Raw genomic sequence first — 12,721 nt, forward strand, 5'->3', positions numbered from 1 at the left:
TTTACCTCTAGTTTCTGAGTTTTAGCAAAGAAACGAAAATGGAAAGGAAAATAAGAAAAGAAAAGAAGAGAAATAAAAAAAAATTGTATTTTCTATTCTCAAATTGAAAAAAGATTGAAAAAAAGATTAAACATTTTGTTTATTTCTTTTTAAATCACTCTAAATTATTAAGGAAGTTAGAAAAGAAAATGATTTCTCCTTCCTTTTCTTTACGCTTCCTTCTTTAATAAAACTCATAATACGCATTTCTTTTATAAAACTCATAATTCCTATATTTTTTAAGCTTTCTTCTTTAATAAAACTCAGAATATCTATTTCTTTTATTTTCTACTTACTTCCATACATTTCCGCCTCGTTCCCGAGTTTAACAAAAGAAAGGAAGAGAGAAAAAAGAAACTCATGAGAAAAAAGAATAGAAAAGAAAGGAACACAAAATTTTATTTTGTGTTCCCGAGTTGGAGAGAAGTGGGAAAGAAAATGAATAATTTTGTTCTTTCTTTCAAAATCTTTCCAAATTGGAAGGAAAGTTAGGAGGAAAAATGATCCTCCCATTTTCCTTCACTTCTTTCCACTTCCCTTCTTTAATTAAAGGGAGTTGATCCGTACACAATAATTTTTCGCCGTACAGAACAATTGGTGCTTTAAAATGTTGTATTGTACAACTATATAATGCATGAATTGCTGTGTATGGCAAAAAAACTGTTGTGTTCGAATCATTTCCCTTAATGAAACTCGAAAACACAAATTTCTTTTATTTTCTTTTCATTTCTAACCATTTCATTTCCTTTCTCTGGTTAAGTTGAACTCTGAAGAGACTTTTCTTTCTTTTCTATTTCTTTTACTTTCTACTTGCTTCAATACATTTCCTTTCTTTTTGTCGTTAACTCTGAAAAATGATATTAACGAATATACGAGTTTACCCTCTTATCGACTCACTCATATTCTTTATCCAACAAAATTCATAACCCTACAGATGCTGTAACTCCAGAAAAACAGTGGTTGAACAAATTGAACACTGAAGTCGGCAATGGGCAATAATTACAGGTTAGCGACGCAATTCTGCTTTACATACCTTGTTAAAAACGCCATATGATGCCCGATTTCCTAGTAATTTTATATATTTTTCATGGGTTTTCGTCATGTATCCTCATTTCAGTACTTCCTATAAGTGTAGACAATTAACAGGAAATTATTTCAGTTTTGTAATTTGTTATCTTTTTGGGTATTCATTCGCATAAATTAAGTTTTTTTTAATTGTAATGTAGCTATTTGTAGATCTATCTTGAATAACTTCTCATTTTCTGCCTCTATGTGCGGTCTAAATGTTCTTTTGCTACTTTTTAGTTTTTTTTATAGTAAAATTAACAAGATGAAATGATGATAATTGATACATCGACCATTTTACTTGATATATGAATGAATTATAGTTTTGCAAGTCAAAAAACCTTTACACACAAATGCAAAGGGGGTGTTCCAACGTGCGCTGTGAAGAAAAAAAAACTTACTTTTTCACAAAATTCAGTAATGAGTTCTTTTTCTTATTTACCTATAAGATCAATCTTCCATTTGTAGGCTTTAGCAATGATCAATTCTTGCTTCATTAGTTTCCGCAATATCCACCATAAAACACCATCAATTCACCTTCCAAAACGAAAGAACTTTCAAGTTGACCTTCTAAACCCGTTGACTTTGACTTTGACTAGTCAACTCTCCCCAGCCCAATGTTCAGAAGAATGGTTTGTCCTCCGAAGGGACAAATTAACCACAAGCACCTTCAGCACTGCCCTTGTTTTCTGGAAAGGCAATAGAAGGTATGAGCTATGGCATGAAAAAGTCTTCCCTATAGACTCGAAGGCTACAATCACACGCGCCATGGAATGGGGTGTATACAATGAGCCAGCAGCAATTGAGAAATATAAAAGCATAACAGGTCGTGAAGTAACTTCATTGGGATTTGCAACGCATTCGGATGATAATTACAATTGGATTTGGGCATCCCCAGATGGGCTTCTTGGGGTTCCCCCTAATTTAGGGATTCTTGAAGTCAAATGTCCGTTTAACAAAGGGAAACGGTAACTAGCTTTAACTTGGACGAAAATGCCCTTTTATTATATGCCTCAAATTCAAGGTCAAATGGAAGTTATAGATAGAGATTGGGTCGATTTGTATTGTTGGACACCAAATGGGAGTACGATATTTCGTGTTTGTAGGAGTCAAGAATATTGGATTTTGATTCGTGGGATTTTACTGGAATTTTGGTGGGATCATGTGGTCCCCGCTAGAGAAGTTTTGGCTATGGGAAATAAGGAGGAAGTTAAGAAATTTAAACCAATGTCGATACATAAAGAAACGGGATTTGTGATCCATAGGAGCATAGACTTGGCAAATGAATCGAAGCTTTTATGTCGAGAAATTGCAGGACATGTTGAGTTTTTCAGATAATGTTAACCAATGTATTTTGATTGATTGGTTTATTATAGTGTTCTACTTTTTTTTTCTGTTAGTACTTTAAAAAATATGACCAATTAATAGTAATGTCATGAATTGCGAAGCATTTGATAGATTTTTCAAATAATGTTGTAATAAGAAAAGAAAATTTGAAAGTACAATGGTGTAATGGTTAGATTCTTTAAAGTACAACAGTCTTACTAAAAACAATGTTGTTAGGCTGGAGGGAGTGGTGCCACCGAAACCGCACTCCCTCCCCCGCCACATCAGCGCCATGTCACTTTTTACCACTCAAGTGTGGTTTCTTGCCACACCAAGGGTGTGGTGCCACACTTTTCATTTCTTTTATTTTTTGTTTTTTTTAAGTATTTTAATTTAATAAAAACTTCTTTTTTTTTAACTAATTTAATTTAATATACCTTCTATTTTAATAAAAAAAAAACATAATTCTTCATTACTTGAAAAAAAAAAATAGTACATTGCGTTACCAAAAAAAAAAAAACAAAAAAAAACCACACACATGACATTTAAATAACCCTAGAAACTTAAAAAACATAAATAAAATAACTAAAGGAAACTACATAAAGTCGTTCTCCGAGAACTCGTCTTCGGGGTCATCCGGTGGATCCAAATTAAGGTTAATGTTTTGAACCCCGTAAATGTGTTCCACCAAGTCATTGCGAAGATTGTGAAATGTTTCAGTGCAACGTATCTCTGCTCTCCTGTTTATATACTCTTCGCCACCAATTTCTATTGGTTGTGTCTCTGGTATGATTTCTTCCTCATCAAACGCACATATCGCTCTTCCTTCGTCTTCAATAATCATGTTATGCAATATAATACATGTATACATGATTTCTTGAAGTTTTTCCTCGCCCAAATAAGCTGCTGGTTTTTTCAATATGAACCACCGTTTCTTCAGAGCTCCAAAAGCACGCTCAACATCCTTCCTAGCTCTTTCTTGAGCTCTCTTGAATTTCTTTCGTCTAGAACCATGCGGAGCTGAAAACGATTTAACAAACACAGCATACTCATGATAGATTCCATCGACCAGATAATAACCATACTTATATGGCGTTCCATGCACTTGAAAAGAAGAATCTGGTGCGGATCCATCGTATATGTTGTTAAATTTTGGTGAACGGTTAAGAACGTTGATGTCGTTAATCGAACCAGGAGAACCAAAAAAAGCATGCCAAATCCACATATCTTGTGATGCAACTGCTTCAAGTATTACCGTTGGGTGACCATGATCACCTCGGGTAAATTGCCCATGATATGCTGTAGGGCAATTTTCCCATGCCCAATGGAGACAATCTAAGCTTCCTAGCATTCCAGGAAATCCATGCACACTAGCATGATGAGCTTGCAATGCAAGATGTCATTACGTGTAGGCTTACGTAAATATTTTGGACCATAAAACTGAATGACAGTTTTGCAGAAAAAATGGAGACTGTCTCGTGCTATCCTAGCAGACATCCTAAAACTTTCGTCTAACGCATCAGGCGGAATGCCATATGCTAACTGACGAAGTGCGGCCGTGCATTTTTGTAACGGAGTGAAACCGGGTGTACCTCTAGCATCGTAGCGTTGTTGGAAAAAATTGCATTCCCTCGTTACATCTTCAACTATACGTTCGAATAAACCTTTGAGCATTCTGAAGCGCCTACGAAAATAATACCCTTGGTAAGTGGCATTCTCTGCAAAATAGTCTTGTACCAAACGTTGGTTGGCTTCTTCACGATTTCTGTAAATGTATCTTCGTGTTCTCTGTTGAGAACTTGCAACTGCGTTGTTACATACAACGTTGTATGTTTGTTCCGCCATTTGAACACACGCAATAGCGGTATCAAAAATAATTTGAAATTCTTCACAAGATGAAGAAAATGACATTTTTGGGAGAGTAGTGATTTAAAAAAAATTATTTTTTTTTAGAGATAGAGAAGATTATGTTGTGAATAAAAAAGTTAAGTTGATATGTGTATATATAGGAAAGAAAAAGCAAAAAAAAAAAAGAAAAAAAAAAACGAATCTTCAATTTCAACGGTCAAAAAAGTGACCAGCCAATCAGAAAACGCGGTCTTGAGGGGCCGCACCGCGGTTTAGACCGCAGCAAACCGCACCCTAGGGGCGGTGTTCCATGCTGAGTTGACAGGCAAGCGCGGTCTCAGACCGCACCACACCGAGAAGCCTTATTGCTTCCGTTTAGTGGTTATACCATAATTTGAATTTTTAACTCTTTTCCATCATATTTGGTTAATCAGTCACATAACTTTTATCTTTTTTTAATCAAAATCTACTTTTAATAATGTGGACATTCTTTTAATTTGTACATCATTCTTTCTAAGCCAAACATTTTATAAACATCCTCAATATAAAGCACCATACCTACAATTGGTAATCCATCTTTCCATACTAGCAATCTATTTTCCGTTTTTCCAGCTTCTTGCGCACGTATTTCTATGATAGCATTGTACTACTATTCATTATCGGTTGGTTATACACGTGTTTAATGTTTCAATAATATTGTGCATTCTTAGATTGCATAATCCAGTTCTTTGTTCCCTTGCATGCTTGAACAACTTGTACATCATGTCTACATACTCTTACCTATTCTTATGAGTTATGACATTAGGTACAAGTATTCCAAGCACCAATGCATTTATAACATAAAATTAACCTTATTAATCTTTTACAATCATATCACTATGAGTGGACAGAGTCGGCTGTGTTTTTCCGGTGGGTTCATAGCTGGTTTACGGATCCAAGGAGAAACGGTACCACCAAAGAGAGACTTTAAACCGCTGGTTTGGTTTTCCAGTCAAAAAGTCAATGCCTAATGAAATACATATGATATGGTGCTTGCAATTCGTCTGAATTTATACATCAAGGGTGATGGAAAAGAGGAAAAAACAAATGAAGGATTTTATTGTATTTATTTTGAGATTAGTATCACTCTTAAAAAAATTAAAAAAGATTATTGTCAAATACCAATTCATCTAAAAAACAAATCTAGTTTAAGTTATAGAAAAAAAATGTCACACAAGCTAAAAAAGCCCTACGAAATGGTATTATAGATCAAATTTGTTAAATTAGAACTGTTATCATGAGAACAAATGAACAATCCATTATAATAAATGAAGATCTATTTTGTTATATGTCAATCTCTTATGAGTTTGGATACTTGTCATTTTATGATATTTTTAAAATAAATAATATTCACATATCAATTTCTGACTTTTTTCAAGTTTTAAAATTAAAAAGCCTACATAATACTTATACTTATATATATAAATTATTAAATGTAATACACGGATATTACACATATTTCTTAATAAAAAAGGAAAAATGAAAAAAGAAAAAGGCAAATTATACCGTCTTTAACAAGTCTACTAATATTAATACTTTTTCTCATAAAAAAAAAGTTACCCATATTAAACAAAAAAATAAAAGAAAAAAAAAACTTATTATTATGGTCATATCAATTTCTTTTGCTAATTTGGATTATTTTAACATAAAAAAAATATTAATTCATTATGATAACCTGCTAAATATGACGGCTTTATTAGTAAAAGATATAATAATTAAAATAAAAACAACAAAATATAATAATGACTTTTATATAATTAGCACTTTTATTTATATATAAACCAATCAGAAAATCAGAAAATAATCAATAAAAAGTGACCTTACCGTAATTTACATTTAAATTTCAAACCTATACAAACCAATTTGAAAATTACATACGTATGGAATTGAACTCCACTCCAATCCTTGCAAACCAAACACATGGTCAAATCAGATTCAAAACCTTTACAATATTTTCATATTCCAAATTTTTTGTTTTATTTTATTCCTTCCAAAAACATAGTCTTTTAGTTATTATCATTTAGTTTTCTAATTTATTATTATCATTTAGTTTTCTAATTTATTTGTTTTCCCTTATGCATCATCCACATGGATGCCCGAAGAACTTTATCGCTAAAAATATGCCATAGTATTTGGAGGCCTGCCATGTATTTAGATCTTAAACTTTGACCCGACGTTGACCTAATAAGTTTGACCAAATAACAGGTCAAAATTTATCAATCCATAATAACCAAGAATTGAATGACTGTAGTTTCTTTTTTACGATTTTTAACCACAGATTCAAATTCTTATCCTAAAATAATTGCATCAAATCATACAATTTTGTCAGATAAGAAAGAAGAGGTAAAAAAGAAACTGAAAAATGGAAGTTTTCAGCTCAAAGGGAACCTCATGGGCTGATCAATGGGATTCAGTGCAAGATCCTCCACGTAACAACAAGAACAAGAAATTAAAAGAAAAGTTTGTGAAGGGTAAAGGGGCGATGAAGTCAATTCTCACCCTTGCATGGATGAAGAGATCTGAAAAGAAATCTGACAAATAATCAATAATGTTCTAGTTCTTGTTTAATTGGTTTCTATGTGATTGTATTAACCGTAAATTGTATTATTTGATTTGATTCATTTATGCGAGATAATTTATCTTGGGTGATCTTGTTTTTTTCGAAAGAGATCTTGGGTGATCTTATATGATCTCCAACAAAATTAATGTAATTTCATAGAATTTTTCGAAAAATTCGATTTATTATAATTGTTCCATTCAAATTTTATACAGTATTAACACTACGGATTTTTTGAAAATCTATAATAAACAAAGTTATAAGAATTAAAAAATTGAAATTACAAACATGACTTACTAATTTGCATGTACTTGGGAAGATGAATTAATAAGTGTAATAAAAAATTATTAATTTGATTAAAAATTGACAAGTTTCAAGTTCTTAAATGTGTAAGAAGAGAGAAACTTTAATAAAATTGATAATATTTTATTCCACATGTCAATATCAATTGATAATATTTTATCTCATATGTTAACATTTGATATTATAGGAAGATGAATAAATCAAATTTAAAATTCAAATAAATTTTTGTTTAAACCTTCATGTTTAATTTTTTTGTTTTATCCAACCCGTATAACATACGGGTGTCACAACTAGTGAAAAATAAAATAAATGACAAATGGAAAATAAATATATCTCAAAATTATAACAAAATAACATGTGGCCAATTAAATGAGAGAATGACATTTGGCAAAATTATTTTTATTTATTAAGGTAGATGTCAACATTTGATATAGTAGGAAGATGAATAGAAATAAAATATAGAAGAATATTTATTTTTTCGTAAGAAATATGATAGAAATAAAAAGTAGGAAAATATTTAATATTTTTATCAACCCAATTATTCATATGTATTTCTAATCAAACTATATATCTTAAATTAGGTGTGATACCCGTGTACTACACGGGTTGATTAAAAAAGTTAAATATAAGGTGTAGACATTAAGTATTTTCTAAAGTAAAATTTGAAATAAATATAAATGAAATGATGAGTAAGTAATTCAATCTATACTAATAAAAAGTTATTATCATGATTTAAATAATCATGTTGAATATGAATATGTAAAAATTAAGTATTTTTTGAAGTAAAACTTTCGAAATAAAAACAATAAATTGAATAAACCACAAGGACCATTTATGTAATTTGTCTTAATTAATCTATACTAATAAAACTAATTAATATAAATTCATAAATGGAATTCATTAATATATTAATAGAAATAAGAATTCACAAATGGAAGGTATCAGAGCCTAGTGGCTCACGGAGAGATTGAAGAAGACCCCGTGGTAGGACAAGAGGCAGTCTCTGACCATGAGGGTAAGGAGTATACAGATATGGACTATGCGTTTGACGAGACTAATGGTGACAAGGAGGACGATAAGGACGTGGTGGAAGTTCTGGACGAGCCCCTACCGCAGGAGTGCAGCAAGACCTCCCTATACCATCGAGGGACTCCGCTAGTGAAACTCGCTCTTCGGAAGAGGAAATTGCTGCTCTTCGACAACAGTTGCTGACAATGGAGACGCGAGCTGTGCAAGCGGAATGGGAAAGAGATGAGGTCATTAGAGAAATGACCGAGATGGCTACTTTAGTAGCGCGGCATTTTGGGATATGATATCACTGTAAGATGTATCCCGTCACGATTAGGATTCCCCCTCACTTACTAGTATTGTCATGTTTCCTTTGTATGTATGCTACTTTATGTACTATCGACCTTATGTTTAAGTGATCACACTACTCATAGGGTCGTCATGCTGCTGGATTTTATATTTCTCCATCTACCGTATGTCTTCTGGCAAATTTTCATGTATCAAAACAATTAGTATTAATGAATATGCTTTATGTTTTTATCTGCTATGTGTTTTAATTCCTTGTTTTATGTTAATGCATGGAATTACTTAAATACACACTCGATACGCCGATTCTATGGAATTCTAAACTCGCAAAACAATATGCACTCAACATGTTTTCATTTTGTGACAGAAAGATGCCTCAAAGACCCAACCATGGAAACAACACAACACCAACCACGCCTGAAATAAACTCAGTTGCATTCCAGGAAGCAGTGTCTGTTGCGGTCACTACAGCACTTGCGCAGATTCGCAACGGAAACAACGGAGAAGGCAACGGACAAGGAGTCGGGAGCACGAATCAAGGAACAAACCACAGACCCACACGAACTTGCACCTACAAGAATTTCACCAACGCCAAACCTCGAACCTTTAATGGAACAGGAGGCGTAATAGCCCTGAAGTGATAGATTGAGAAAGTAGAATCAGTTTTTGAAATCTGTGGGTGTCCAGATGGGTGCAAGGTCAAGTTCGCAGCCTGCACATTTATTGATCAAGCTCTCTCCGGGTGGAATGGCCACATAGAGGCCATGACACTCCCAGTGGCGAGCGCAATGCCCTGGGAAGAGATTAAAGAAATGATATTGGCAGAATACTGTTCCAGAGGTGAAATTCAGAAGATGGAACAAGAGTTATGGAACCTCATGGTTCAAAACTCCGATATCGACGCATACATATCCAGGTTTAGTGAACTATCCCTCTTGTGTCCCGGAATGATCACCTCATAAGGGAAAAAGATTGAGAGGTTTATCTGGGGATTGACTGCACCTATCAAAGGAAATTTCATTGCGGCAAACCCTGAGACATTTGTGTTGGATTAGTGTCTAAGTCTGTAACTACATTTGGTAAGTACTTGACCCGGTTATGCATGGTCTTTTTGGGTTGCCTTCATCATAGAAACTTAACAGGGTAATTTATGGAGAGAGAGAGAGAGAGAGAGAAGATATTAAGGTTTATTAATATATTATAAGAATAATATATTAAAGGAGAAATCATATTATTTGATTAATATTAATCATAGATTAATTAGGAATTAATTTGGTGACTAAAAGAGATTAATTGAATAAAGGGGACTTAAACTGTCAAATGTGTGATAATTGTATTTTTGGGCTGGGATACCTAATGGATAAAGGGATGAACGAAATAATGATGGGAGCCCATCATATTTTCGTCCATGGCCTTATTCCAGAAGGTTCCATAGGCTGCTTAATGCTTAAGCACTCCTTTAGGGTTTTGACTAAAACCCTAGCTGCTCAGAGTATAAATAGAACCCCTAGGTTACAGAAATCGGCCACTTCTTCTCTAAGAATCCTAGAGCCGATTTTGTGTGCCTCCTCCCTCTCTCAAATACTACCCTCTTGCTAGTTTGTGTTTTTAAGCCATTAGAGGACTTACACTTGTGACTCTAAGCTCAAGGAAAAAGAAAGATCAAGAGTTATTCAAGAGGTAATCATCTAGATCTCATCAGTTACATTGATTTTGTAATGTGTATGCTAGATCTAGGGTTTCAAATCTTGGATTAATTGTGTGTACAATAGAGAAACCTAGATCCAAGTATTTAGGGTTTGCATGTACACATAAAAATGTTCTTGTGGCTCAAATCCATCAGTGGTATCAGAGTCATGTCTGGTTTCAATTGTATTTGATGCTATATGTTTTGATCTTGCTTGAAAAATCATTTTTTGTGCAATCTGCTTGACTTACTTGGCGAGTCCCATTGTGGACTCGACGAGTAGGATGAACTCGATGAGTCCATAAGGGGACTCAACAAGTCGGAGCGTTAGACAGAGGATATTTCGAGATTTATTGCTGTTTTGATGAAGGATAATTGCTAAAATCGTTTTCTTATAATAAAATCCGAATTTTATTGTTTCTAAGTGATTATCCTTACCAAAACAAAAGATAATTTATAATTATTTGAATAATAATTTCCTTATATGATAAAACTTGATTATTTAAATGAATTTGGTAAATTATCTTGTAAATAATCTTGATTAGGTCAAATTTAGATAATCATTAAATTAATTGTTTAATTTAAAATTATTTGCTATTTGATCCTTTGTGTTTTGAAAAGTTCAAAACATGTCCTCAAATTTTGAAATTTAAATTTTGTGATTAAAATGTTTAATTTGAACTATTTAAATTTCAAACCCTAGAATTTTACAAGTTTAAAATTTGACCTTATACTTTATAATATCATAAGATTAATATGTATATATGTATAACCTAAAATGCTAGTCTTACCGTTAGTAGGCCTCATTCACGAAGCCAATCTCTAAGGGGGGTATAAGGTTATGGCCTATTAAATGGTCATTTAATGGGTGTCCACTCTCACCCACCGCTTCCTTGATTGGTGGAGGGTCGTTAGCTGAACAGGTAGGATAGGGCAACCCTTTCTCATTAATAAGTATAATAAATTATAAAAGTAACTAAATGTTTTTACAAAAAATTCCCAATCTTAGTTACTTTAGGAAAAGTAAATTGATGCAATTTCATGAAATTACACTTTGTACCCTTTATAAGACGTTAGTGGAGCGTGTGTGGTTAACCGACACACTAATTGGGTCTAAGCAAAGGTGGCAAAGGGTGACTCATTGTTTGTCATAGTTCGATGGAGCGTGTGTGGTTAACCGGCACATCGAATAGGTGACTGTAACAATGAGGGCACCATGTATATTTGCATGGTTATTCACACCCGCTTTGTGATCCTTGACATCCTAGTCACAAACTTGAGGGGCATATCGAGATTTAAACATGCCATTGAAAGGTTCAATGAATCTCAAAAGGATCTAGGAGTTTTCAATACATTTAAAACTTAATCTTGTTTTCGTTTTTCATGGTGGATAATTAGTGAATCGTCATTCACTTACCTTCAAGTTATTTGCATGTTAGATTACGACATCCCTCTTTTAATATGTAAATAATGTTGTTGGATCCTAGCCCTAATTTCTCATTTGGGTGTTTAATTAGGGATTCATTTCTAATAAAACCTCGTTATTTTCCTTTTCAGATGTCGAACATGAACAACAACAACGCTTCTGGCTCAAGTTCCTCCGGCTCATTCTCACTCATGAACTTGTGTGGGGGGGTGATATTCGACGGAAACAATTTCAACGATTGGATCTGTGACATAAGAATGGTCACCCGTTATGAGGACAAAGAGTATGTCCTAGATAAGGAGCTGAAGGAGATCGACATGAACATTGCTACTCCCGAAGAGATCGCCGCCTTTGAGACCCACGAGCGTGATGCCACGAAAGTCCATTGCATCATGCTAGCGAAAATGACTTCCAAACTCCAAAAGTCCTATGAGGACATGTATCTATATGAGATGCATCAAGACTTGCTGGAACGGTACTACAAAAGTGTGAGGCAAGAGAGGTATGAGATCATCACCTTGATGATCACTACCCAAATGGGTAGTGGAGAGTCCCTTACCACTCACCTACAAAAGATGCAGAGATATGTTGATCATCTTCTAAAGTTGAATGTTAAATTTGATGAAGAGTTGGCGATTGACATCATCCTTCACTCCCTGCCTCCCTACTACAACCAGTTCCGCATGACCTACCATATGAATAAGGAAGAGGTCACCTTGAGCAAGCTTCAACGCTTGCTTAGGACTGCTGAGAGCAATCTCAAGGATAAGTCAGTTTCATCAACTCCCGCTCCAACCGCTTCCCCTGTTTGGCTATTGGGCAAGGGAAGGGTAAGAAGAGGAAGGCTCCCTCAAAGAGCCACCACAAGGGTAAATCCCAAGATGGTACCTCTTCCAGTGGAACCAAAGTTGGTTCTACTAAACACAACTCTAACCCAAAGTAGGCAGAGTGCCACTACTGCGACAAAATAGGGCATTGGAAGAAAGGCTGCCCAGAATATCTGCAGGCCATCAAGGATGGAAAGATCAAGCCGTCCTACGCAGGTATTTCAACAGTTAAATCTAATGATTCATCACATTCCATTTCTTAGGTACTTGATACAAGATGTGGTTTTCAC

At 34.1% G+C, this 12,721-nt stretch overlaps 1 protein-coding gene and 1 pseudogene across 1 annotated transcript; one reads left to right on the top strand and one right to left on the bottom strand.

Moving 5' to 3' along the window:
- Positions 1–1,370: 1,370 nt before the first annotated feature.
- On the top strand, positions 1,371–2,925 carry LOC111908402 (uncharacterized; annotated as a pseudogene).
- A 100-nt stretch (positions 2,926–3,025) lies between these two features.
- Positions 3,026–4,341, bottom strand: LOC111908401 (uncharacterized). Its single transcript, XM_023904234.2, has 2 exons — positions 3,837–4,341; positions 3,026–3,729 (listed from the first exon to the last, which is right to left on the bottom strand). Exons 1-2 carry the CDS (start codon positions 4,339–4,341, stop codon positions 3,026–3,028), a joined length of 1,209 nt encoding a protein of 402 aa, XP_023760002.2.
- Positions 4,342–12,721: the final 8,380 nt, after the last annotated feature.

This window comes from Lactuca sativa, chromosome 8, assembly GCF_002870075.4.
Source record: "Lactuca sativa cultivar Salinas chromosome 8, Lsat_Salinas_v11, whole genome shotgun sequence".
Classification (NCBI taxonomy): Eukaryota; Viridiplantae; Streptophyta; class Magnoliopsida; order Asterales; family Asteraceae; genus Lactuca; species Lactuca sativa.